General features: G+C 40.5%; 1 protein-coding gene across 1 annotated transcript in view; it reads left to right on the top strand.

Moving 5' to 3' along the window:
* Positions 1-27,100, top strand: part of thsd7ba (thrombospondin, type I, domain containing 7Ba) — a gene marked incomplete at its 5' end in the record, with an annotated part of 260,282 nt that extends 233,182 nt beyond the window's left edge. The window contains 10 exons of the mRNA XM_063005709.1: positions 397-512; positions 691-808; positions 4,852-4,997; positions 6,859-7,054; positions 10,061-10,234; positions 11,293-11,388; positions 16,614-16,696; positions 21,128-21,326; positions 23,601-23,688; positions 26,682-27,100. Of these exons, the coding sequence (XP_062861779.1) occupies positions 397-512; positions 691-808; positions 4,852-4,997; positions 6,859-7,054; positions 10,061-10,234; positions 11,293-11,388; positions 16,614-16,696; positions 21,128-21,326; positions 23,601-23,688; positions 26,682-26,763 (1,298 nt within the window). The remainder of the gene's footprint in view (positions 1-396; positions 513-690; positions 809-4,851; positions 4,998-6,858; positions 7,055-10,060; positions 10,235-11,292; positions 11,389-16,613; positions 16,697-21,127; positions 21,327-23,600; positions 23,689-26,681) is intronic.
* Between the last annotated feature and the right edge of the window lie 370 nt (positions 27,101-27,470).

Raw genomic sequence — 27,470 nt, 5'->3', positions numbered from 1 at the left:
ATTCTGACTGGCTTCGTCCAATCATAAACTCAGCTGCAATTTTGAAAAAGCCAATAAGAAATAGTTTATAAGACTCATCAGATTATATTAGCTCTTATTACTCAGGGGTCCAGGTTTTGTGCTCCCTATACCACCAGGTTACACCACTTGAACTCACTGTTCATTTCTGTTGATGCTGACTGTTTACGACTTTTAAACCTTTAAACATTAACACATACCAGTCACTGACTGATTCACCAGCAATTCAGGCACCCATTACTCTTTTTCTTTGAAACTCTGTTAGTTGCCTCATGTTGCTTACTATCAACATGATCTAAGAGACTCACCTGCTCTACTGTAAATATGATCATCTCTTCAAAGTCAAACTGTCTATTATCTGTGTGTGTGTGTGTGCAGGTTGGAGTAGTTGCATGCTGAGTGAGGCTGCAGTGTGTGGTAATGGAACGAGGACTCGACTGGTGGACTGTGTTCGCAGTGACGGCAAACTGGTGGAATTGAGTGTCTGTGAGAAGGTACACACACACACACATACACACACACACACACACACACACACACACACACAGCCATGTCAAGAACCATCTGTTAAGCATTGCTATGCATTCAGGCAGCCACACAATCCTAACATTTTTATTGTTCCATTTTTAATTAAACTATAAACTCATTTTCTGTTTTGTTTGCTTGCTTTAGCTGGGACTTTCTCAGCCGTGGAATCTCAGTAAAATCTGCCACGTTAACTGTCCAGTCAGCTGCATCCTGTCAGAATGGACAGCATGGACAGAGTGCTCACATAGCTGCGGTAATCAGGGTGAGTACCAGAATGCACCTACACAATCTGTTCGTCTGTTCCTGGTAATATTTATCACAGATTATTAAGCCTAGTAGCTTAGTAGGTAGAGCTTTGTTTGTGTTATTAATCAGAAGGTTGTGGGTTTGAATTCTGGCTCTGATTGAGGGACGCTGTACATTGGCTGACCATGTGCTCTGACCCCAGATTCCAAACAAGCTGGGATGTGTGGAAGAAACATTTCAATGTACTGCACCGACTAGGCATAACATTATGACCACTGACAGGTGAAGTGAATAACACTGATTATCTCTTCATCACGGCACCTGATATATTAGGCAGCAAGTGAACATTTTATCCTCAAACTTGATGTTAGAAGGAGGAAAAATGGGCGAGCGTGAGGATATGAGCGAGCCAAATTGTGACGGCTAGACTACTGGGTCAGAGCATCTCCAACACTGCAGCTCTTGTGGGGTGTTCCCGGTCTGCAGTGGTCAGTATCTATCAAAAGTGGTCCAAGAAAGGGCCGCTCAGGTGGCGCAGCGGTAAAAACACATGCTGGAACCAGAGCTGGGATCTCGAATACATTGTATCGAAGCTCAGCTCTGCCTGCTGGCTGGGCTGAGTGGCCACATAACCAACGATTGGCCTGTTGTTCAGATATGGGCGGGACTAAGACGGAAGGGGTCTCTCTCCCATGACTTGTGCAATTACTGCTGGCTGATTGATGGCGCCTGCACAGAGATGAGAAAAGAGTGCTGTCAGGGTGTGTCTCTCTATACACAACGCTGAGCTGCACTGCACTCGTCAAAGTGTAAGTGATAAGATGCATACGACATGCTGCCCTCAATCAGAGTGGGGATCGGCATTGGTGGAGAGGAAGCATGAATCAATCGGGCAATTGGACGCACTAAAAAGGAGAAAATGCATAAAAAAAAACAGTGGTCAAAGGAAGGAACAATGGTAAACCGGCGACAGGGTCATGGGCGGCCAAGGCTCATTGATGCACGTGGGGAGAGAAGGCTGGCCCGTGTGGTTCAATCCAACAGACAAGCTACTGAAGTTAATGCTGGTTCTGATAGAAAGGTGTCAGAATACACAGTGCATCACAGTTGCAGGGCTGTTTTGGCAGCAAAAGGGTGACCAACATAATATTAGCAAGGTGGTCATAATGTTATGCCTAGTCGGTGTATACCACAAATAAAGGTATCCCATCTGCCCTAGATTATTACATAATTATACAAAGCAAACATAAGTAAATTACAATTAAACTCATGGTTTAAAGTGCAGACGTCAGTCAGTCACTGCTGTAATCTGTAAAAAACATGATGCTCAGAACATTCCCATTATAAAAACTCACACTGAGCAGGTGAGTAATAAGTCTCAGAGACACCGAACGACGAGGACACGGCCAAGTGAGACAGAAAGAAAAAATCTCCAGAAGGTGTCAGAACTTTTAAAGGTCTGACCTTTTTTGCCACCCAATTTAATGGGTCACCTGAAGTGAAATGAACATCCTGCCTCGGTGCACTTGCGCTGCAGGAGGGACCCAAACTGCTCAGTATTAAAGAACATCCAAGAAAAAAAAGAGAGAAAGAAAAAGTAAGTGGATAATTGGACGGATGGAGTGAAAGACAGACAAACAGTTGGATGGACAGACAGACATTCGGCTAATTAACTCACACTGATTGTATATATGTGTGTAAAAATAAGAATACAGAGCTGCCCTGGTCAGATGTTAAGTGCTGTTATCAGCCATTAAGTCACACATGCTCCAAGGTTCCATCACTGTCTACTGAGCTTCAGAGCGCTCGTCTTCATTTGTATCTTCATGAACCAGGTTTTCATGACTGAGCAGCCACACACGTGCCCACGATTATCATGCACAGTTCCAAACGTCAGCTGATTCAGTCCAGGATGTGAACCTTGTCGAGCCTTTTAAACTTTTCAAACAATGGGGGGGGAGAAAATTGCCATCACACAGGTTTAGACACAAAACTAGGTTTGTAAGCTGATGGTGGTAGAAGACCCTTAAGATCAAGAAAAAGGAATGTCAATGAGTGGGTGGGTGAGTGAGTGGGTGAGTGAGTGGGTGAGTGAGTGGGTGGGTGAGTGAGTGAGTGGGTGGTTGGGTGGGTGGGTGAGTGAGTGAGTGGGTGAGTGAGTGGGTGAGTGAGTGGGTGGTTGGGTGGGTGAGTGAGTGAGTGAGTGGGTGAGTGAGTGGGTGGGTGAGTGGGTGAGTGGGTGGGTGAGTGGGTGGGTGGGTGGGTGGGTGAGTGAGTTGGGTGGGTGAGTGAGTGAGTGGGTGGGTGAGTGAGTGGGTGGGTGGGTGAGTGAGTGGGTGGGTGGGTGAGTGAGTTGGGTGAGTGAGTGGGTGGGTGAGTGAGTTGGGTGAGTGAGTGAGTGAGTGGGTGGGTGAGTGAGTGAGTCAGTGAGTGAGTTGTAGCAAAGATAGTGGACAGAAAATGAATAGAATCATAAATCGCAATAGAGCCAGCTGCTCAATCCACCAGTGTGAGTGAGTCAGTAAGTCAATCAGTAAATGGGTGGGTAAGTAAGTGAGTGAGAGGGTGAGTCACTAAGTCAGTGACTGAATGAGTCAGTAAGTGGGTGAGTGAGTCAGTGAGTGAGTTGTCGCGGAAATAGTGGAAACAAAAAGGATAAAATCAGAATGTTTGTCACAATAGATCCAGCTGCACATAGATCCACATAGATCCACAATAGATCCACCAGTATGACACAACCAACTTCACAGAAAAAGACAGCTGCTGAATGAGTGAGTAAGTGACTGAATGAGTCAGTGGGTGGGTGAATGAGTGAGTGAGTGAGTTGTAGCGGAGATAGTGGACACAAAATAGAATCAAAAACATAAATCACAATAGAGCCAGCTGCTCAATCCACCAGTGTGCAATAATCAAATTCTCAGAAATGAGAATAGAGTGTAACGTGGCAGCTGCTGAATGATGTGAGTGAGTAAGTCAGTGGATGAGTGAAAATTAGTTGTCACAATAGAGCCAGCTGCTCAATCCACCAGTGTGCAACAACCAAGTTTTCAGAAAAGAGAAAATGATGAGAGTAACGTGACAGTGAGTGAGTTCTGCAGTGATTCAGTCAGTCAGTGAGTGAGTGAGGTTGAGAATAAGTGCTGATGGTTAATTGTATTAATTAATTGGTAAACATCTGGAGCTGGATCACTGGGATTCTCTTGCTCTTTCTAAGGCTGTTTTATTGGTGTAAAGCAACAGCACTAGTGCATGCGGTCCTTACTGGTCATGAATTAGCAAAAGTACCAATTATTATATGATTACTTAAATAAATGTTTATTTTATATGACGGATAAATCATTCAGTCTGGAGGGATTTAGCAGTGCAGCATCATTAGCGTGTAATCCCAGCTGTGATTTATGGTGCAGTGTGAAGGATTCGGCGGCTGCGCTGTGTTGCATGTTAATGATGCAGCGTGTCCTCCAGCTCGACGTACAGACAAAATATTCTGCAACTTAGACAAACTTAAATTAACCAAAATTATAGATTAAAAGCAAAACACGGACAGCTTAAAATCTTCATTTATTTATTTTTCTTCTTTCTTTTTTCTTTATTTATTTTTCTTTATTATTTTTTTCTTTATTTTTTCTTTATTTTTTCTTTTTTTCTTTTTTTTCTTTATTATTTCTTTCTTTCTTTATTCACTTTTCTGTCTATTTTTTCTTTCTTTATTTATTTTTCTTTATTATTAATTTTTTTTATTTATTTTTTCTTTATTTATTATTTCTTTCTTTCTTTTTTCATTTTTCTGTCTATTTTTTTTCTTTCTTTTTTTATTCTTCCTTCCTTTTCTTTCTTCACAATCAGTGTTCCAATTCATCCCAAAAGTGTGCACTAGGGTGGAGGTCAGGGATGTGAGCAGTCCACCCAAGCACATCACTGCAACTGTTTGTAGAAATGTTTTTCTACTGTCCACACTTTTTTGAAATTCCTGTATATTTGTCATTTACAGGTGCGTATAAACGTTAATAATAACAGCTGTATATCAGCATGTCACTAATGATTGTGTTTCCTGTGTAGGTGTGATGACACGATCGCGACGTGTGCTCCAGGAAGCTGGTGAAGAAGGCCGTCCGTGCCCGTCCCAGCTCTCACAAACCAAGCCGTGTCCCATCAGGCCTTGCTACAGCTGGCTGCTGGGAGAGTGGACCCCCTGCTATGTGGAGGTACAATCATTAGTTAATGAGAAGCTCTTACTCTGAAGCAGACATCACACCGGGGTTTAACCGAACATCTAAACATCTTCACTGGCTGCTTGATCTTCTGAAACCCAGCAGGCTTTATTTAAAGAGCTGAGTTAATTGCTGCCGTGTCCTCGTGTGGCGTAACGGCTGAAATCAGATGCTGCTGGAGAGCTTTTTTTTCCTCCACCACTTGACCCATGCTGCCCCTGACCCGAGGCAAGCAGGGGCAATTTTACCCACCAGGCAGGCGTGGGCACTGTATTGCAAGTCTATAATTGAATTTTGGAAGGTGTGTTCCCACGCCTGGCTGCTAGTGACTCTGAGACGTGAGCAAACTTTTAATAAGAACCACATTCAGGATCTTCACACTCTGAGAAAACAAGCTGGCCGTTTCTGTAGCGAAGCCCTGGAGCTACGAGGCTAATGTAGCGTATAGCTACCAGTTCATGCCATCATGTTTATTCTCTCGATATGCCCAAAACTCTGTAGACACCTTTCCCATTATTATTATTATATTCTGATAACTGGTTTAGAAAATCTTCATTTTCATTTTTTTCTTATTTTCATCAATTGCTTTATCCTGGTCAGGGTCACGGTGGGGCTGGCTTCACCGGGAAACACTGCGCGCAAGACAGGAATATCCTGGACAGGGTGCCAATCCATTGCAGGGATTCGATCACGCCCCCAGACATAGCCAATCATGTCCTTGTAGATGCCCGGCCGGTCGATAGCACTGCTGAGATTCAAACCCAAATCTGTGGAAAATTAATTATAATAATCATTAATTTGCTTTAAAATTGTAACAACAGTTTGGGGAAGGTACTTTCCATTTCTAGCATGAATGTACACTGATCAGCCATAACATTAAAACCACCTCCTTGTTTCTACACTCACTGTCCATTTTATCAGCTCCACTTACCATATAGAAGCACTTTGTAGCTGTACAATTACTGACTGTAGTCCATCTGTTTCTCTGCATGCTTTGTTAGCCCCCTTTCACCCTGTTTTTCAATGGTCAGGACCCCCACAGATCAGGTATTATTTAGGTGGTGGATTATTCTCAGCACTGCAGTGACACTGACATGGTGGTGGTGTGTTAGTGTGTGTTGTGCTGGTATGAGTGGATCATGTCCACTCACTGTCCACTCTATTAGACACTCCTACCTAGTTGCTCCACCTTGTAGATGTAAAGTCAGAGACGATCGCTCATCTATTGCTGCTGTCTGAGTTGGTCATCTTCTAGACCTTCATCAGTGGTCACAGGATGCTGCCCATGGGGCGCTGTTGGCTGGATATTTTTGGTTGGTGGACTATTCTCAGTCCAGCAGTGACAGTGAGGTGTTTAAAAACTCCAGCAGCGCTGCTGTGTCTGATCCACTCATACCAGCACAACACACACTAACACACCACCACCATGTCAGTGTCACTGCAGTACTGAGAATGATCCACCACCTAAATAATACCTGCTCTGTGGGGGTCCTGACCATTGAAGAACAGCATGAAAGGGGGCTAACAAAGCATGCAGAGAAACAGATGGACTACAGTCAGTAATTGTAGAACTACAAAGTGCTTCTGTATGGTAAGTGGAGCTAATAAAATGGACAGTGAGTGTAGAAACAAGGAGGTGGTTTTAATGTTATGGCTGATCAGTGTATCTATTATACAGTATTTCAGAAAGCTTTAACACAGTAAAGGTTGCTATAACTGTGAGTGGTAGAAACTCCCTTTTGATGCCATCAAGTCCATCAGTATGGTAACTGTAGCGTTAGTGTACTGTATTTTCTGAACGTGGTTTTATACTATAGTCATTTTACTCACCAGTATGTGATGGTGTTGTTTTCAGGGTGCTGAATGTGGGGACGGTTTGAGACAGAGGAACTTATCCTGTGTGGTACATTGGGGTCACTGGCCTGAGTCGTCTGGACCGAATCCCATCAGCCCTGGTCCTGTTATAGCGGTGGAGGAGGAGAAATGTACCAACGGATTTAGTTCTGAGAAGGATCAAGAACTACAGCAGCCATGTTTCATCCCCTGTCCAGGTATGCTAACATTACAGTCCAGATAATCCTGCATGTCCAGCATGCTAACATTACGGTCCAGTTAATCCTGCATGTCCAGGTATGCTAACATTACAGTCCAGATAATCCTGCATGTCCAGCATGCTAACATTACGGTCCAGTTAATCCTGCATGTCCAGCATGCTAACATTACAGTCCAGTTAATCCTGCATGTCCAGGTATGCTAACATTACAGTCCAGCCCGTCCTGCCGGTCCAGCATGCTAACATTACGGTCCAGATAATCCTGCATGTCCAGGTATGCTAACATTACAGTCCAGCCCGTCCTGCCTGTCCAGCATGCTAACATTACAGTTCAGTTAATCCTGCATGCCCAGTATGATAACACTGCAGTCCAGCTCTTACTTCCAGCCCAGTATGCTAACATTATAGTCCAGCCCGCCCTGTCTGTCCAGGTCTGCTAATATTATAGTCCAGCTAATCCTGCATGTCTGGATATGCTAACATTACAGTCCAGCTCTTACTTCCAGCCCAGTATTCTAACATTATAGCTCAGCCTGCCCTGCCTGTCCAGGTCTGCTAACATTACAGTCCAGACTTTCCTGCATGCCCAGTATGCTGCAGTACAGCTTTTACCTCCAGCCCAGTATGCTAACATTATAGTCCAGCCCTACTTGTTTAACCAAGAGTGCTAACAATGGAGTCCAGCTTTACCTGAATGCTCAAGAAAGCTAACAATATAGTCTAGACGTGTGTGCCAGACAAAGTTTTCTGTTAGAACCCAGAAAAGCGTAATAAGATTAGCATGATTAGCAGAGTTGGGCTAATGGGTGTATATTGTTCAGTACAGCTGGTAATGAACAGCGTGAGAATGTGGCCACAGCGTGAGTACGTAGCCACAGCGTGGTAATGTAGCGCTCCATCAGCTCCACCGAAGGTGAAAATAATCTCGCATTGTGAGGATGCAGAAGAAAACGAGCAGTAAAGCTTGAGCTCACAAAGAGTCTCTGGTGAACTGAACAAATGAACTTCCTGAGCCGCGCAGCATTAACGTCACTCTAAATTTGCTCTTTACTGAGGATTATTAGGGGGTGTCGATAAATAACCTTTAGGTGGGCGGCTATAAAAGTGCTAAACGTACCCACAGACAGACTCATAATTACCTCCAATGGTTTGTGGGAAGGATAAGGTCAGGGAACACGAGCTCTTGATTGTTCTGGTGTGTCGACTCCCTCTGTGAATGTTTCTGCGTGAATTATCTTAAAAATATGCTAATACAGCCGGCAGTGAACGGAAACCTCTGGAGTTCAATCATCTCGTTTAATTACCTGTCAATGATGACGTGGTTTATCCTGCCAGAATGATCAAATCAACAACAATAATCAGAGGGGTTCTTTCTTCATAATAGTCTTCTAGGAGTGCTGTACTCAAAGGGTCACAACTATATACCCAAGAGGCTATTACTCTATCAACAATGGGTCACAACTTTATACCCAAAGGGTCACAACTCTATCAACAATGGGTCACAACTCTATACCCAGAAGGCCACAACTATAACCAAGGGGCCATAACTCTATACCCAGGAGGTCATTACTCCCTGAAGAGCAAACCTCTATATCCACCGAGCTACAGCTGTACATCTACAGAGCCAAAAAGCCCTCTATACCTGAAGGGCCATAACTCTATTCCTGAATGTCAAAACTCTATATCCAAGAAAATACAACTCTATACTCAAGAGGCCATAACTCTATATTCAAATGGTCACAACTCTATACCCAAAGGGCCAGAATTCTCTAACTGAGAGGCCACAACTCTTTACCCAAAGGGCCACAACTATCTACCCATATGAGACACAATTCTATACCCAGTGGGACACAACTTTATACCCAAAGGGCCACAATTCTCTAACCGAGAGGCCATTACTCTATACCCAAGAGGCCATTACTCTATACTCAAAGGGCCACAACTTTATACCCAAAGGGCCACAACTATCTACCCAAATGGGACACAACTCTATACCCAAAGGGCCATAACTCTATTCCTGAACATCAAAGCTCTATATCCTTGAAAATACAACTCTATAGCTACAGGGCCACAACTACCCAACTCTACTCACAGGTACACAACTCTATACCAAAGGGACACAAGTCTATACCCAAAGGGCCACAACTCTATACCCAAATGGGACACAACTTTATTAAAAAAAGGGCCACAACTCTATACCCAATGGGGTTACAACTCTATTCCTGAACAGCAAAACTCTATATATTTATGAAAATACAACTCTAATGCTACAGAGTCACAACTCTTTACCCAAAGGGACACAACTCTATCCCTGAAGAGCAAACCTCTATATCCACAGAGTCACAACTGTATATCCAAAAAGCCACAACTCATATCTACAGAGCCACAAAGCTCTATATACCTAAAGGGCCACACCTCTATACCCTTGTGGCAATAACTTGATATCATTATGGCCGTATGTTTTCAAAGATCTTTGTCTTGGTTTCTACTAGTTCTATGTTTTTCAAGCCCTATAATGCCAGGGCCAGATGATGTCGAATTTTTGTCCTTAGATCTTTGTGTTCCCAAAGCTCCAGGTTTAATTAGTCATAAAAATAAAAAGATGAGCATGGCCTTGTGATGGAGTGGGGTTCTGTCTGGGGCGTGTTACTGCATTGTAAATATGTGACACTATAATAAATGTCTCAGTTTTAAATAATTTCTGAACAATAGTAAATGACAGTGAGTCATCTCAGCTTAAAATAAAAACACTCTTCAAGTCTCTGCAAAATCAACTGCTGCTGAAATCTGTAGATGATAAATAAATAAATGCTTTCAGACTTTCTGAAGAATTTCTTTTATTGATGCTCTGCTTATTACAGTCCAGGCATTTTCTGTTTTTACTCCTCAGTTGCTGTTGATCTCACACACTCATCAATAAAACGTTCATCATCATCGTCATCATCATCATGGCGAACAAGGTTTACATGTGTTGAATAAAATATTTTGGATGTTTCTGGTGTAGGTGACTGCCACCTGACTGAATGGTCATCATGGAGCTTGTGCCAGTTAACATGTGTGGAGGGGCGGAGTTTCGAAGTGGAAGGTCACCAGGCACGCTCACGAGCTGTTATCATCCAGACCCTGGAGAACCAGGAAAGTTGCCCGAACCAGGAAATCGAAACTCGGCTGTGTAAAGGTACAACACAGAATGCTGGGAAATTACTGGAATCCTTGGGGTTATAAAATGTCTTTGCTGTTTTATTAGCTCAAATACCAAAGATGCAGAAAAAAATCTATAATTTAATCTTCTATTTAAATTAATTAAGGTCGAGGTTTCACTTTTGTGGACTCTAGTTTACTCATCAGTCTTTCATTTCCTTAATGTGTAACTTAACTTTGGCACAAAATACTCTTGCGTTCTTTTCTAGGCCTCATCTAAACAGGTTCAGGGTGCGGGAAATCCCTGAACATCACAGCTGTTTAAAATTCATGTTAATGGCCACACCAGTCTTAGAACATTTAACCTTGTCCTGTATCAGAAGCTAAGCAGGGTTGAGCTTGGTCAGCACTTGGATGGGAGACTGTTTGTGAATATGGAGTGCTGTATGCTCTTTAGGACAGTTGTAGACTGGTCAGTAGAGCCATAAGTTACCAAATGGAAGGCTGTTGGTTCATGGCTCTGCCATGTAGCTAATTTTGGGTCCCTCTCTGCTGCAGGGGCATCGTATAATGGCTGGTCCTGCACTCTGATATGCAAATAAAGCATTCCGTTGCACCATCCTTGTGTAGATGCACATATATAGGCTTTCTATTTCATCAATTCCAAATAGTTCTGATGGTTCCTGTCTTTCCTTTTTGGAGAACTGAGTTGTTGCAGAATCTTGGAGCAGCCTGTCATACCGTGTTAACCGGTTTTCAGCTCTGCACTATCCCTGTTCTGTCCACTTTCTCTGTTGCAGCTGTGGATGCTTTTGAGTATTTCATTTATTAATGTTTCTGTTATTTTGGCCACCTTTATTTGCAATTGCTGCTTTGTTTGTTAGTGTTTTTAGCCACAGTTTTGTTCTACTTTGGTTTAAACATCTTGCTCTTGGATTCTATTTCTCTCTTGCAGGTTTAGGTGCTTTGTCTTGCTACCCAATGTAGTGCAAAACAAACATTGTGTTTTGATGTACCTCAAACACTTTACCTTTAATCTTAGACCTGAGTAAGTGGTGCTGAAGGTGGTTCACATTCTGTCTTCTCACTTAATAGGAGGAAAATGCCACAGTTATGAGTGGAAGACGAGTACATGGAGCAACAATGAGAGGGAGGTGTGGTGTCAACGATCAGACGGAGTCAACGTCACAGGTAACATCAGTATAACCAACCCAACACAAATGAAAAGACATCAAATTATGGCCAAAAGTTTGCGGACACTGATGCCTGAACATTAAATCCATATAAATCCTTATAATTGCCTTTATATAATTGATTTATTACACCTGTTAGCAAATGTTTTGACTGAAACAAATGAATTCAAAACTGAGAATGGGTGTCCTAATTCTTTTGTCCATATAGTGCATAGTGAATTTAGGGTGTGTTTTTCATTACCAGCAGCATCAGTCAGTGCACACTGGCAGCAGGTATTAATGGTGACATTTGTTTAATCTCTGCCTGTAATGGACTTATATTTCGTATACGATGTAGTCACGATCCAAGATGTTTCCACTTCACAATTACAGCAGGTGTTCAGGGCAGCTAATGAGGTGGAAATTGGTTGAACTGATGAACGGAAGGTGACGTCCTACGACAGCACCATGCTGAAAGTCACTGAGCTCTTTACTAGGATGTTTGCTGTGTTTTGTAGATCAGCTCTGGTTACTTTTGAACTATATTAAATGTAATAGATGGCAACTTTCAGCAGAGATTTGAGGCAGACAGCTGCTATTAACTAAAGAGGAAGACAGACTAGATGGCCAAAAGTTTAACTATTTCAGCCACATTCATCACTAACAGGTGTTTACAATCAATGCTATAAAATCCATTTTCCTTATCAATATTGTGGCAGCAGTTCTGGGGAATACCTGTTCCTGTTCTAGTGTGACTGTGGTTTGAAGAGTTTCATCTGGACTGTTTAGTCCTATTCAGCACCCTTAAGATCAATTGAAGCATTGATTGCTTCATGGGATGGTGCAAAAGGGTGCAGATTCCTACAAACACACTCCAAAATCTTGTAGAAATAATTCTCAGAACAAAGGAGGATTTTGTAGGTTTAAAGCTGGCAGGGTTTTGAAATGGTGTGCACATACTGACCATATATAGTTCTAGTTCCCTTAGTAAAGTATTTAAGTATGTAAAATCACCAAACCACGGGCACTCAACGGGCACAGCAGTCTAAACCGTTTCTCCACTCTGTAGCCACCGGACAGAAGAAGGGAAGGTATAGTGGATGGAGAAGCACCTCCTTGACCAGCCAATACACCTTTTGCATGTTTGGCAACTGCAGCTCATGAGTAAACTCAAATTTTTAATTATTCGAATCGTAATACCAACATCACAAATTGTGAAAACTCTCAAATTAATGCTGCATTTTTGGAAGCTGATGAGAAAACATAAGCAGTTCTCGGTAACGCACTTTTCTTCTCTGAAAGTTACTCATAGCGCACATGCAACAGCAATATGTCCAGCATAAATAAATAAACAGCTTCAAATGACAAAAAATAGATATATAGTGTGTAATTTATTAATGTTAGATATATAGAAGAGTATTTTATTCATGTTAGATATATAGAGGAGTATTTTATTAATGTTAGATATATAGAGGAGTATTTTATTAATGTTAGATATATAGAAGAGTAGTTTATTAATGTTAAATATATAGAGGAGTATTTTATTGTTATATATATAGAGGAGTAGTTTATTAATGTTAGATATATAGAGGAGTATTTTATTAATGTTAGATATATAGAAGAGTAATTTATTAATGTTAGATATATAGAAGAGTATTTTATTAATGTTATATATATAGAAGAGTATTTTATTAATGTTATATATAGAGAGAGGAGTAGTTTATTAATGTTAAATATACAGAAGAGTATTTTATTAATGTTATATATATATATATATATATATATATATATATATATATATATATATAGAGGAGTATTTTATTAATGTTATATATATAGAAGAGTATTTTATTAATGTTAGATATATATAGAGGAGTAGTTTATTAATGTTAGATATATAGAAGAGTAATTTATTAATGTTAGATATATAGAAGAGTATTTTATTAATGTTATATATATAGAAGAGTATTTTATTAATGTTATATATAGAGAGAGGAGTAGTTTATTAATGTTAAATATACAGAAGAGTATTTTATTAATGTTATATATATATATATATATATATATATAGAGGAGTATTTTATTAATGTTATATATATAGAAGAGTATTTTATTAATGTTAGATATATATATAGAGGAGTAGTTTATTAATGTTAGATATATAGAAGAGTAATTTATTAATGTTAGATATATAGAAGAGTATTTTATTAATGTTATATATATAGAGAGAGGAGTAGTTTATTAATGTTATATATATAGAAGAGTATTTTTTTAATGTTACATATATAGAAGAGTATTTTATTAATGTTAGATATATAGAGAGGAGTAGTTTATTAATGTTATATATAGAAGAGTATTTTGTTAATGTTAGATATATAGAAGAGTAATTTATTAATGTTAGATATATAGGAGTATTTTATTAATGTAGATATATAGAGGAGTATTTTATTATTGTTAGATAAATAGAGGAGTATTTTATTAATGTTATATATATAGAGGAGTAGTTTATTAATGTTAGATATATAGAGGAGTAGTTTATTATTGTTAGATATATAGAGGAGTAGTTTATTAATGTTAGATATATAGAGGAGTAGTTTATTAATGTAGATATATAGAAGAGTATTTTATTATTGTTAGATAAATAGAGGAGTAGTTTATTAATGTTAGATATATAGAGGAGTGGTTTATTAATGTTAGATATATAGAGGAGTAGTTTATTAATGTTAGATATATAGAGTAGTAGTTTATTATTGTTAGATATATAGAGGAGTAGTTTATTAATGTTAGATATATAGAGCAGTAGTTTATTAATGTTAGATATATAGAGGAGTAGTTTATTAATGTTAGATATATAGAGGAGTAGTTTATTATTGTTAGATATATAGAGGAGTAGTTTATTATTGTTAGATATATAGAGGAGTAGTTTATTATTGTTAGATACAGTATATAGAGGAGTAGTTTATTAATGTTATATATAGAGGAGTATTTTATTAATGTAGATATATAGAAGAGTATTTTATTATTGTTAGATAAATAGAGGAGTAGTTTATTAATGTTAGATATATAGAGGAGTAGTTTATTATTGTTAGATATATAGAGGAGTAGTTTATTATTGTTAGATATATAGAGGAGTATTTTATTAATGTAGATATATAGAAGAGTATTTTATTATTGTTAGATAAATAGAGGAGTAGTTTATTAATGTTAGATATATAGAGGAGTAGTTTATTAATGTTAGATATATAGAGGAGTAGTTTATTAATGTTAGATATATAGAGTAGTAGTTTATTATTGTTAGATATATAGAGGAGTAGTTTATTAATGTTAGATATATAGAGGAGTAGTTTATTAATGTTAGATATATAGAGGAGTAGTTTATTAATGTTAGATATATAGAGGAGTAGTTTATTAATGTTAGATATATAGAGGAGTAGTTTATTAATGTTAGATATATAGAGGAGTAGTTTATTAATTTTAGATATATAGAGGAGTAGTTTATTAATTTTAGATATATAGAGGAGTAGTTTATTAATGTTAGATATATAGAGGAGTAGTTTATTAATGTTAGATATATAGAGGAGTAGTTCATTAATGTTAGATATATAGAGGAGTAGTTTATTAATGTTAGATATATAGAGGAGTATTTTTTTAATGTTCTGTGTTTTGAGACTTGTTCATTTTCTGGTTTTGTTCCTCTGGTGATGTTCATTGATTTTATACACACTCATCAATAAAACACTTTCCATCGCTAATGTTCATAAAAACATAATATTTTTTTTATCCTGAGGCTGCCAGAGCCAGTGGGATTGTGGGCAGTTTATGGTGTTATAAATAACACATAGACGAGATGTGTTACGGGTGAGCTAATGTTTCTGACATGATGCTTTTTATTCTCTGATGTTAATGTTTCATGTTTGCATGTTGACCAGGAGCCACAGAAGATCGTCCAGCTCATTAATCAGCTTAATGGGACATTGATTTGCAAAAAGTTACACATTTAATTAAAAAAAGTTGGTACAGGGCATGTGTAATTCTTCACCCTTTTCTGTTTAATAAGGTTCTGAGATGGTTCGAGAACTGAGGACACCATGTGTTGTAGATATGACAGGGCGCAACAGTCTGTGCCCTGTATTGGTGTATACTGTGCTCCATAATACAATAGGAGAGACAGGTTTGGATTGCTCTCTAACTATAAAGTCGCAATTTGCTGAATGTGGGCTGCAGGAACAGCCCTAAAAGATGTCATCAGGCCATTGGCAACAACACCCCTCCATAAAAGGACAGACACTGATTTTTGAACTTTGAAACAATTAGATTTGTGGACTCATCAGACCACTTTGTATTAATCCATCTCAGATAAGCTCAAGCCCAACAAAGTTGGTGACATTCCTGGGTGTTGTTTGGCTTCTACTTTTAATGCAGAGTTTGCTGTTGGTGCTTTTTCAATGCAGTGAACAAACTGTGTTTACTGTGTTTCCTGAAGCATTTCTGAGCTCACATGGTACTATTTAAAACAGAAACGTGTACGTTTTTAATGTCGTCTGAGGAATGGAAGGTCACTGCTATCCACTCAGTCCGACCATCCCACCCAGCAGACACGGTGGCCAATTATTGTCTGCTGCAGGCACTGCCAATTGTGCCCAGCCGACCAGTGGCAGAGCCGAGATTTGAACCGAGGTGTTTAGAATCAAACATCAAACTAGGCATTACAGAGATCTATAAAGTTGATGAGGTAAAACATGAAATATCTCTACTTTGTGCTGTTGCCACAATCAGACAGTGAACGTGACCGTTGCAGCAGCAAGGATGCGACTGTAGAGTGACCAACCAGGCTGGTGGCAGCTCCAAGACTCGAACTGGGCTGGCGTTCTATTTTGGTTGACTAGTGCGTTAGACTATTGTGCAACTTGAGTGCCCCTAAAATGACAACATCTTTACACTGATTAAAAGCAGTATCCAGACGACTACCACTGAGATCTAAAATGAACAAACAATACTGTGAACAATGTCATTAACAGTTAGTGCCAATGAGAGAGGTATTCTGGGTAGGTAGGATTGCAAACCTAGTGAGATTGGTTCCTTGAATATCTTCACCAGCCTGGCTGCTATTTAAACACTGATTGACATTTTTTCTTCCTCATTTCCTGAATGACAGTATTTGATGAAGCATTTGAATCAGAATCATGAGCTGTGATGGTACATCTGCTCTTTAATAATAATCATTCTTTATTTTCTTTTTGAAAGGTGGATGTTTCGTAGTGAACAAGCCCAGCACTGTACGGCACTGCCACCCGCCCTGTACCAAACCCTTCTCCCACTGCAAACAGGTGAGTCCATGTGAAGAGGAAATCGCATGTTCGGTTCACTGCTTAGCAATGTGGCTCCTGAGTGATGCAAAACTACACCCTCAGCAGTGGAAGCTCTGCAGTTAGGGTACTTTACTTGTGTAGAAGTTTGTTGGTTAATCCTTAATTGCTTTAAAGTTTATTGTTGCAAGCCCCAATACTGCCAGGTTGCCACAGTTGGTCCCCTAAACAAGGCCCTTAATCCTCAATTGCTTAGAAGGTTGTTGGTTTAAGCCACAATACTGCCAGTTTGCCACAGTTGGCCCCCTGAACAAGGCTCTTAATCCTCAATTGCTTAGAAAGTTGTTGGTTCAAGGCTCTTAATCCTCAATTGCTTAGAAGGTTGTTGGTTCAAGCCACAATACTGCCAGGTTGCCACAGTTGGCCCCCTGAACAAGTCCCTTAATCCTCAATTGCTTAGAAGGTTGTTGGTTCAAACCCCAATACTGCCAGGTTGCTACAGTTGGGACCCTGAACAAGGCTATAAAATAAGTTATAGAATTTCAGTGCATTATTATCAACTGCTTTATCCTGGTCAGGGTCACAGTGAGTCTAGTTCTACTTGTAATCCCTGGACGCAGAAGAGAAATACCTGGGACAGGGCATTAGTCCATCGCTGGGCCAATCATGTCTGTATGGACGCCTAGCCAGTCGGTTGCACCAATGAGATTTGAACCCAGATCTCAGTGAAGGCAGGGTAGCGCTGCCTCTAATCAACCGCTGCATCTAGTCATTTATTTTAAAAATTGATCTAACAATAGGCGATGCCAGAAACCCCAATTCATCATTTTAATGGGTCGGGTTATCAAGGAGGCGCAGCTGATCGTGAACGGTGAACAGCAACACGAGCCTTTAGGACCTGAGTTTGATCTCTGCCTCTAGTCATGGAACCTATGCGTTAAAACCTATGCGTGATGGCCTCCAGGTTTGCAAAACCATGCGCAGGGTAAACTGATGGTTCTAAATTACCCCTAAGTGTAAGTGAGTGATTGTGTGAATGTGTGCTCAGGATGTATTTGGCTCGGTGTCGCTGTGTTTTTGGGTGTCGCCCAACCCACTGTGACTCTGGCCAGGATGAAGCTGCTTGAGAAAATGAATGAATAAATGAAAATATTTACCTAATTCCTGAATAAAATAAGGACTAAAGTAGACAGATCTTTCATATTTGAATTGCTCAGAAGTGATGTAATTAATAGGCATTGAAGGGTGAATGTGTTTCAGTAATTGAATATCCTGTCTTTAAAGATGCCGTGTTTCGCTGCTTTCCAGTTTAGCAAACCTGCTTCTGTTATTGATCTAATTAAAGGAGGAATTCAACAGAAATAATTTGCACAAGCGAAGCAAATAAATTAATATAATGAATATAAAAATGTACGACTATACAATTACAGCTTTCTGGAGTTAAATGTATGAATAAATGACAGCAGGCAGGAGTGTTTTTTTCAGGATTGTGCAGGGTGTGAGCTGGTTTGTCAGCGTGCGTTACATTAATGAGCTCTGCGAGCTTTACTGTTTCTCTTCTGTCGTGGGAAACGCTGGGACAGAATGCAGAAAATCCTCTGATTAAATAATAAGATACGGAACTGGATGTCGAGTCTTATACGCTACAATCAGCCTCACTTTCCTTCTGTAATTAATGAAAGAGGAGAGAAAACAGTCGAAGCTGAAGCCGTAAATACAATTAGTGTCAAAGGTGCCGAGATTTAAATCTGAAATAAAAAAGATCAAAAGAGAAAAAAAGATGAAAGAATGTAGGGAAGAAAAATGGATGGATAGAAGAAAGGAGGCGTGGATGGAGAAAGGTAAGGAATGAAGAAACGGTAGAGAGAAATAATGAAGTGTGGCGCAAAGGAAATTAATAAGGGTGGAGGGAAGGGGATGAGAAATGTTGGAGGAAGGAAAGAAGTATTAGTGGAAAGAAGGAAGCAGGACGAAGGGGTATAATGGGAATAGGGGGAAAGGAAGAGTGTGGAGATGGATGGAAGGTAGAGGAATATAAAAAATGGAAGCAGTGAGGCGAAGAGTAAAGCAAGGAAAGAAACAGTGAATGGAAGACTTGAGAGAGGGGGAAGAGTAGTGGGAAGGAAAAATTAAGGAAAAAGAACAGTAGAAGAGTGGAGGTAAGAAAGAAAATCTGAAAGGAAGGAGGGAATTGTGGAGGGAAGGAAGGGAGGGTGAGAAGAAAGAATGAAGGGAATGAAAGGGAGAGAAGGAATAGTGGATGGAAGGGTGTAAGGATGGAAGGAGGGAAGGAAGAGTGGATGGAAGGGTGTAGGGATGGAGGGAAAGAGGGGAGAGGATGGAAGGGCGTAAGGATTAGGGAAAAATAGAAGAATAGAGGTAAGGGCGTAAGGATGGAGAGAGGGAAGGAAGAGTGGATAGAAGGGTGTAAGGATGGAGAGAGGGAAGGAAGAGTGGATAGAAGGGCGTAGGGATGGAGAGAGTGAAGGAAGAGTGGATAGAAGGGTGTAAGGATGGAGAGAGGGAAGGAAGAGTGGATAGAAGGGTGTAAGGATGGAGAGGGAAGGAAGAGTGGATAGAAGGGTGTAAGGATGGAGAGAGGGAAGGAAGAGTGGATAGAAGGGCGTAGGGCTGGAGAGAGGGAAGGAAGAGTGGATAGAAAGGTGTAAGGATGGAGAGAGGGAAGGAAGAGTGGATAGAAGGGTGTAAGGATGGAGAGGGAAGGAAGAGTGGATAGAAGGGTGTAAGGATGGAGAGAGGGAAGGAAGAGTGGATAGAAGGGTGTAAGGATGGAGAGAGTGAAGGAAGAGTGGATAGAAGGGCGTAGGGATGGAGAGAGGGAAGGAAGAGTGGATAGAAGGGTGTAAGGATGGAGAGAGGGAAGGAAGAGTGGATAGAAGGGTGTAAGGATGGAGAGAGGGAAGGAAGAGTGGATAGAAGGGTGTAGGGATGGAGAGAGGGAAGGAAGAGTGGATAGAAGGGTGTAGGGATGGAGAGAGGGAAGGAAGAGTGGATAGAAGGGTGTAAGGATGAAGAGAGGGAAGGAAGAGTGGATAGAAGGGTGTAGGGATGGAGAGAGGGAAGGAAGAGTGGATAGAAGGGTGTAAGGATGGAGAGAGGGAAGGAAGAGTGGATAGAAGGGTGTAAGGATGGAGAGGGAAGGAAGAGTGGATAGAAGGGTGTAAGGATGGAGAGAGGGAAGGAAGAGTGGATAGAAGGGCGTAGGGATGGAGAGAGGGAAGGAAGAGTGGATAGAAGGGTGTAAGGATGGAGAGAGGGAAGGAAGAGTGGATAGAAGGGTGTAAGGATGGAGAGAGGGAAGGAAGAGTGGATAGAAGGGTGTAAGGATGGAGAGAGGGAAGGAAGAGTGGATAGAAAGGTGTAAGGATGGAGAGAGGGAAGGAAGAGTGGATAGAAGGGTGTAAGGATGGAGAGAGGGAAGGAAGAGTGGATAGAAAGGTGTAAGGATGGAGAGAGGGAAGGAAGAGTGGATAGAAGGGTGTAAGGATGGAGAGAGGGAAGGAAGAGTGGATGGAAGGTTGTAAGTATTGGGTAAGAAAAGGGAGAGTAGAGGGAAGAGCGTAAGGGGGAAGGAAGTGAAGGAAGAGTGGATGGAAGAGTGGATGGATGGGTGGAGGGAGGGAAGGAAGAGTGGATGGAAGGGTGTAAGGGTGAAGAGAGGGAAGGGTGTAAGGATGGAGGAAGAGAAGGAAGAGTAGATGGAAGGTTGTAAGGATTGGGTAAGAAAAGGGAGAGTAGAGGGAAGGGCGTAAGGATGGAGGGATCGAAGGAAGGAAGAGTGGATAGAAGGGTGTAGGGGTGACGAGAGGGAAGAAAGAGTGGACCAGGTAGAGTAGACAGAAGCAGAAATGGAGGGACAGAGGAGAGGGTAGATGGAGGAAAGGAATTAGGGGCACACTTACATCCAACCACAGGCACAAATATTTCACTGCTGTGATGATAAACTAATAAAAAACACGAGAGTGATGGTTAGACCGTCCTCACGTTCTAGCAGGTTCAGTTTAACACGTTCTCTCCAGAGTCACAGCAGCCTTCAGAATCTGAATAGAAATGAAGACCTTCATCTTTATAAAATCATTTCACTTCAGCTTAATTTCTCAGGTGCTGTTTATTGATCGTCTTTATTGCTCTGTTTGTGGGGGAAAAGGCCCTCTGAGGCCGGCAAAACATCCAGTCAAGTAGATTTTTATTGACTTTATATACACACATGAAGTGATGGATTAATTATGGCTCCCTCAGGACCTTGCACATTATACATTATATAGCCAAAAGTATTTAGACACCCTTCCTTTGAATTAAATTCAGCTGCCTCATATATTTATTTACATTTACATATAAATTAAAACAGGAGTGAGTTCAGTTCCTTATTCAGCTGTACACCTAAACACACTTACTACATCTCACTTGTTTTCACGTCCTGTTGTGTTCCAGAGTGGAGTGTGTGGGTGTGAGAAGGGTTACACGGAGGTCATGAACACACATGGATTTTTGGATTACTGCACCAGGAATCCAGGGGGCGCAGGAGACACCAGGAAAGCAGACGTGAAGAGCAGCTCAGGAAGGGTAAAGCCCGGCCCATCCCAAATCCACGACTTCTTCGGAGAGTGGTCACTACAGGTCATCAGTCCAGGTATTTAACATGTGATAGTACTGATACTATTACAACAACGACAACAATAATAATAATATTAATAATAACAATAATAATATTAATTATTATAACAATAATAACAACAATAATCATATAAATAATAACAATAACAACAATAATAATATTAGTTGTAATAACAATAATAACAACAATAATAATATTAGTTATAATAACAATAATAACAACAATAATAATAATATTAATAATAACAATAATAATAACAACAACAATAATAATTTTAATAATAATAACAATAACAACAATAATAATAATAATAATAATATTAATAATAATAATAATAATAACAATAATAATAATACTATATAATAACAATAATAATAACATAATAACAATAATAATAATATTAATAATAATAACAATAATAATAACAACAAGAATAATAACAATAATAATAATAAGCAATGATAATAAGCAATAATTATTATTAATACAAATTAATTAATTAGTATTATGACCCCTTCTTGCACCTTCCACTCTTCTAGGAAGGCTTTCCACAGGATTTTTAAGTAGTCTGTGGAAATTTGTGCCTGTCTGGTCATTTTACATTGGCATTTTGGTAATTTAGAAAGCGCTTTTCTATCCAAAGTGATTTACAGTTGATCAAACAGGGGTAAAGGGCCTTGCTCAGGGGCCCAAAAGTACCAAGCTGAGAGTGGTGGGGCTAGAACCAGCAATCCTTGACTTCAGATCTAAGCGATTCTGTCAACCTGATGCTATAAACGTCCGGTCAGCCGATGGAGAGCTGAAGAAATGCAACCCCTGCTGTCAAAAATATCCAGCCAACAGCGCTCCGTGGGCAGCGTCCTGTGACCACTGATGAAGGTCTAGAAGATGACCGACTCAAACAGCAGCAATAGATGAGTGATCGTCTCTGACTTTACATCTACAAGGTGGACCAACTAGGTAGGAGTGTCTAATAGAGTGGACAGTGAGTGGACACGGTGTTTAAAAACTCCAGCAGCGCTGCTGTCTCTAATCCACTCATACCAGCACAACACACACTAACACACCACCACCATGTCAGTGTCACTGCAGTGCTGAGAATAATCCACCACCTAAATAATACCTACTCTGTGGTGGTCCTGTGGGGGTCCTGACCATTGAAGAACAGGGTGAAGGCAGGCTAAAAAAGTATGTAGAGAAACAGATGGACTACAGTCAGTAATTGTAGAACTACAAAGTGCTTCTATATGGTAAGTGGAGCTGATAAAATGGACAGTGAGTGTAGAAACAAGGAGGTGGTTTTAATGTTATGGCATGTTAATGCACAGAGCTGTGACATCAACCCATAAAGCACATTTGGGATTCATGGGAATGCTGACTGACTGCCAACCTAATTAATGCCCTCGTGGTTTGACCAAAACAAATCCCTGCAGTTCTGTAAAGTCGTGTGGAAAGCAATTTCAGATTTGTATGTGTCCTCTGGGATGAAATGTTGGGGCCACCGCTGCTGTGTGACATACTGTTATTCAGAATACAATGAACACAAGCAGCTGCATCTAAGCCTAAGGTTAACATGTGTAATGCATGTGTTAGCTGAGGTGGTATAAAACACACCACTGTTGGACTCTGGAGACGTGGGAATGTTCTGGAATAATAAATCATGCTGGTAACCAGATGAGCACTAGGGTTTGCTTCCATAATTTCAACTGTGATGTTTGCTGGAAAAGCAATCTTTGTTCCAGTATATCACAATACCCCAGCATTTTATTACCTTTGGAGAATTGTGTCCTTATAAATTGTGGCAACAGTTTGGGGAATACTCTTTCCTTGTCCTGTCTGAGAACAACTGTCCTCCTTTGTTTGGTACCTCAGGGACGGAAGAAATTGATCAGAATGCACAGAGCTGTGACATCAACCCATAAAGCACATTTGGGATTCATGGAAATGCTGACTGACTGCCAACCTAATTAATGCCCTTGTGGTTTGACCAAAGCAAATCCCTGCAGTTCTGTAAAGTCGTGTGGAAAGCAATTTCACATTTGTACGTGTCCTTTGGGCCGAATTGTTGGGGCCACCGCTGCTGTGTGACATACTGTTATTCAGAAACAAATGAACACACTGAAGCTCCGGTGCAACAGTAAAGAAGCTGTTGATCGAATACACCGAGTACGTTCAGGCTTTTTTCCACCAAATTGCTTTTTGAAATATTTTATTGTTGAAAAAAATCTATTCAGCTCTGAAACAAAACAGCAATCGGTGCTGAACGGCTTCTGTATTGTGTTTGTACAGACGGGCGAATAAAAATGTGGGTCTACGGTGCAACAGCTGGAGGCTTCATTCTGCTCCTATTCATCATCGCTGTGTCCTTTCTCTTCTGGTACGTACTCCAACACTTTTGTTTCTGTTAAATGTACTTCCGGTGTAAATGTCGTACGTTTCACACATTGTCTGTTCAACAAATAGAATTCGAGGAAGAAACTACTAATTCAGAACCATACCCACTGAGCTACCACTGCCTACTAGGTCAGCTCCTACTGACATACCGGGCGGCACGGTGGCTAAGTGGGTAGCACTGTCGCCTCACAGCAAGAAGGTCCTGGGTATGATCCCTAGGTGGGGCGGTCTGGGTCCTTTCTGTGTGGAGTTTGCATGTTCTCCCCGTGTCTGCGTGGGTTTACTCCGGATGCTCCATGCAAGTGAGGTAAATTAGAGATACTAAATTGTCCATGACTGTGTTGGATATAACCTTGTGAACTGATAAACCTTGTGTAATGAGTAACTACCGCTCCTGTCATGGATGTAACCAAAGTGTAAAACATTACATGGTAGCAATCCTGGTGAAGGTAAAGGAGCTTCCTAATGTTCTCAGCTTCAACATCCCTGTCAGTACTAGTATTATTTCTGCTGGTTAAAAGTGCACAGAACCACAAATCGTCCCCAGACAGGTGCCTCATGCAGCCACTGGAAATGATTTGCAGGATGAAATGAAGGCAACGGGAACAACAGTTGTAGAATTCATTCCTGCAACACACACAAATCTTCTCAGCTCAAAAACAGTTGCTGATCCACCTTAAATTTCAACTCCAGCAATTCAAAAAATCAGAACATTATTCAAATTAAACAAACAATTCAGCAGTAAATCAGCTTATCATGGTTGGAGAATGAAAGGTTGCATGTAGGATCCCAAGAACACCAAGACAACAGTGAAGTATGGTGGTGGATGCATTGTGATATGGCTGCTTCTCTGCAAAAGGTACTGAAGCATTACACTGTTAGGAAAACTTGACAAGACCAAAACATATCAGAGAACTTATCGCCTGCAGACATGATTGGCTAGGCTGTGTCTGAGGGGGCATGGCCGATCAGCCGAACCGTTAGGAGGTGCAGTTGTCAGTGTTTTCTGGAGGAAACATCTTCGTTCCAGTGCATCACAACACCAGAGCATTCTGTTACCTTTGGAGAATTGTGTCCTTATAAATTCTGGCAACAGTTTGGGGAATACTCTTTCCTGTTCCTTTGTTTGGTACCTCAGGGACGGACAAAATTGATCAGAAAGCACATTTGGGATTCATCTGAATGCTGACTGACTGCCAACCTAATTAATGCCCTCGTGATTTGACCAAATCAAATCCCTGCAGTTTTTGTAAAATTGGAGGATGGTTGCATCAGGAAGGGAATCCAGCTTAAAACTGCAGAATGATCTGCCATGTCGATCCCTAAACACAGGAGCACCAGTGTTATTAATTCTCTGTGGATCTCCACCTTCCTATGTTCGTACCTGCTGCAATATTTTAACGTGTGCTTTATAAAGTGTGTTTGTGTAGATCTCTAATACAGTTAAGCAGATTTTGGGACTAAAGGCTTGATATTATTAATGGCACGCATCACACTTGTATCTTGATTTAATGATAATGATGTGATGTGTGTGATCATATTAGCTGCCAGCTCCAGTACTTCTGGCAGTAAAATGCCAAGCCAAGTCTGGTGTTAAACGTGGCATGTTACTGCCACCAAGTGGCACATTGTAGAGTTAGCGTGGAAGAGTACACTAGAGCCTGGTCTTGAGCATGTTATAAACACGTATACATGAACAGCCACCAGCTCTGGATCTAACACGTCAACAAAAAAGAAACAAAGCCCCAAATTTAGGAAGGAAACCTGGGCAAATAATAATAAAACACAGGTCCACAGAGGGATTGGTCCGGGTTCTTTCTTTGTGGAGTTTGTATGTTCTCCCTGTGTCTGTGTGGGTTTCCTCTGGGAGCTCTGGTTTCCTCCCAAAGTCCAAACATGCAGATTAATTGGACACTAGAAAAAATAATTGCTCTTTGATGTGTATGTGTGTCCCGTCCAGGGTGTTTCTGTGTGCCTTGTGCTCACTGAGAGCTGGGATAGGCTCCAGCACCCCTGTGACCCTGATTAGGATAAGTGAGGTCAGTAGAGGTCTGGGAATACAACACCCTGGGAACCTAGAGCCTTGAGCCTAGGAGTATATGATATATATAACAGAATATCTTCTGCGCTTCTATTGGTCAGTACCAGACGTCACAGCCTTCATGTCCTTTGGCATCAGTGAGTCCTAGCTGCCCATCGGTCATCGGTTCATAGCTGTCCCTGACCATCATATGCACAATCAAATAGGTTTTGCCATGCACATTTGTTTCATTTATCAGTCTACAATGAAGCCACAGAAAGCCCAGAGGTTCTGGAAGTTCTTCATCATAGACAGTCATCGTGTCCTCAGGATAAACCTTCAGCTATTTAGGAAATGTGCATGAATACAAGTTTTATTAGAATATATCATTACATAATGTCACATCTGAGACAGAGTGCTGATGTGGAGTAAACCTCCCAGCCTTTATATATTATTCATTATGTTTACGCATTTTTATTGCTTTGAAGCTTTTATCCAAATCTGGGCTTATAACAACTTGAGGGATTGTTGGGGTTTTTCTGTAAATCTGAATTTATCAGGTTAAAATATAAATACAGAAACAGATGCTGGTGCTGTTTAAAGTTCTGTAATGTTTTTTGACTGTGTGGAATTCCTTTAGTACTAATTATGATAGCTCGGAACAGTCACCAGCTCTAGTCTTACATAAATAGGGATAGTTTGACTGCACCCAATAAAAGGTAAACACCAGAGTGATCTCTTCCCAGTGTGCCAGGGTGAAATGTAATCTAAGAATAAGAGAAAATTGCACAGGTCTGACATCAATTAAAACATTTTCGAATATACAGTGTTGTGAAAATGTATTTGCCCTGATAAATCTTGTGTAAGCAGTAACTACCTGTTCTGTCATGAATGTAACAGAAGTGTAAAACATCTGTCTGACATGTCCTTCCTTAATATGTTTCCTCTTTCAGCAGCAGACCGGTTGAACAAAGTAAAAACTCTCCACCACTTCAGAAAGCCCTGTCACTGGCCTACGACGGAGATGTGGACATGTGAAGGACCATTTAATTCACCACACTGGATTACAGAGAGCTTCACCAACCACGATTTGGTAATTTGGCAATTTTGGTAATCTACCAAATAAGACGTCTGGAGCTCAGCGTGATTTCAGCAAAGGATAACAAACATCTGAGGGAATATTTCAACAACGGAGACATTTGTTTTCAGTGGATGACCAGGATAAGAGCTAGGGGGGGAGATCACATCATGAGACAATGAAAGATGTTATACAATCTGAACCTGGAAACTGGACCAGGGTTCTTGGAGACCCTTTCTTGGTAATGGTTTTTTATCAGGTCTGGGGAAAAAATAGAAGAAAACAAAACAAACCAAACAGGCCATTTCACCTCCAACATACTTCTCGTCTGTCCACACAAAGGACCAAACAGTCACTGAATTTTTGACTAATAAGAGAACAAGAAAACAGACCTGATGTTATGCACTATATTAGTGCTATCTTGGTTTTTTTATTATTATTATTTAATTGTTTTTAAATTGTTTTTTAGTGTTTTGTGTGTGTGTGTTAGTGTGTGTGTGTGTGTGTGTGTGTGTGTGTGAGAGAGAGAGAGAGAGAGTTGCAAACTGTGGTTTCATCAGGTGATGCCATACGAATGTACATCCAGGCAAGTCTGATCTTCAACATAAAACCAAAACTTTGACCCGGCTGGACCTTTCTGGCTCTGTGGCTCGTTCCTCCAGCACCA

This window comes from Trichomycterus rosablanca, chromosome 12, assembly GCF_030014385.1.
Source record: "Trichomycterus rosablanca isolate fTriRos1 chromosome 12, fTriRos1.hap1, whole genome shotgun sequence".
Classification (NCBI taxonomy): Eukaryota; Metazoa; Chordata; class Actinopteri; order Siluriformes; family Trichomycteridae; genus Trichomycterus; species Trichomycterus rosablanca.
This window is presented reverse-complemented; position numbering and strand designations above follow the sequence as displayed.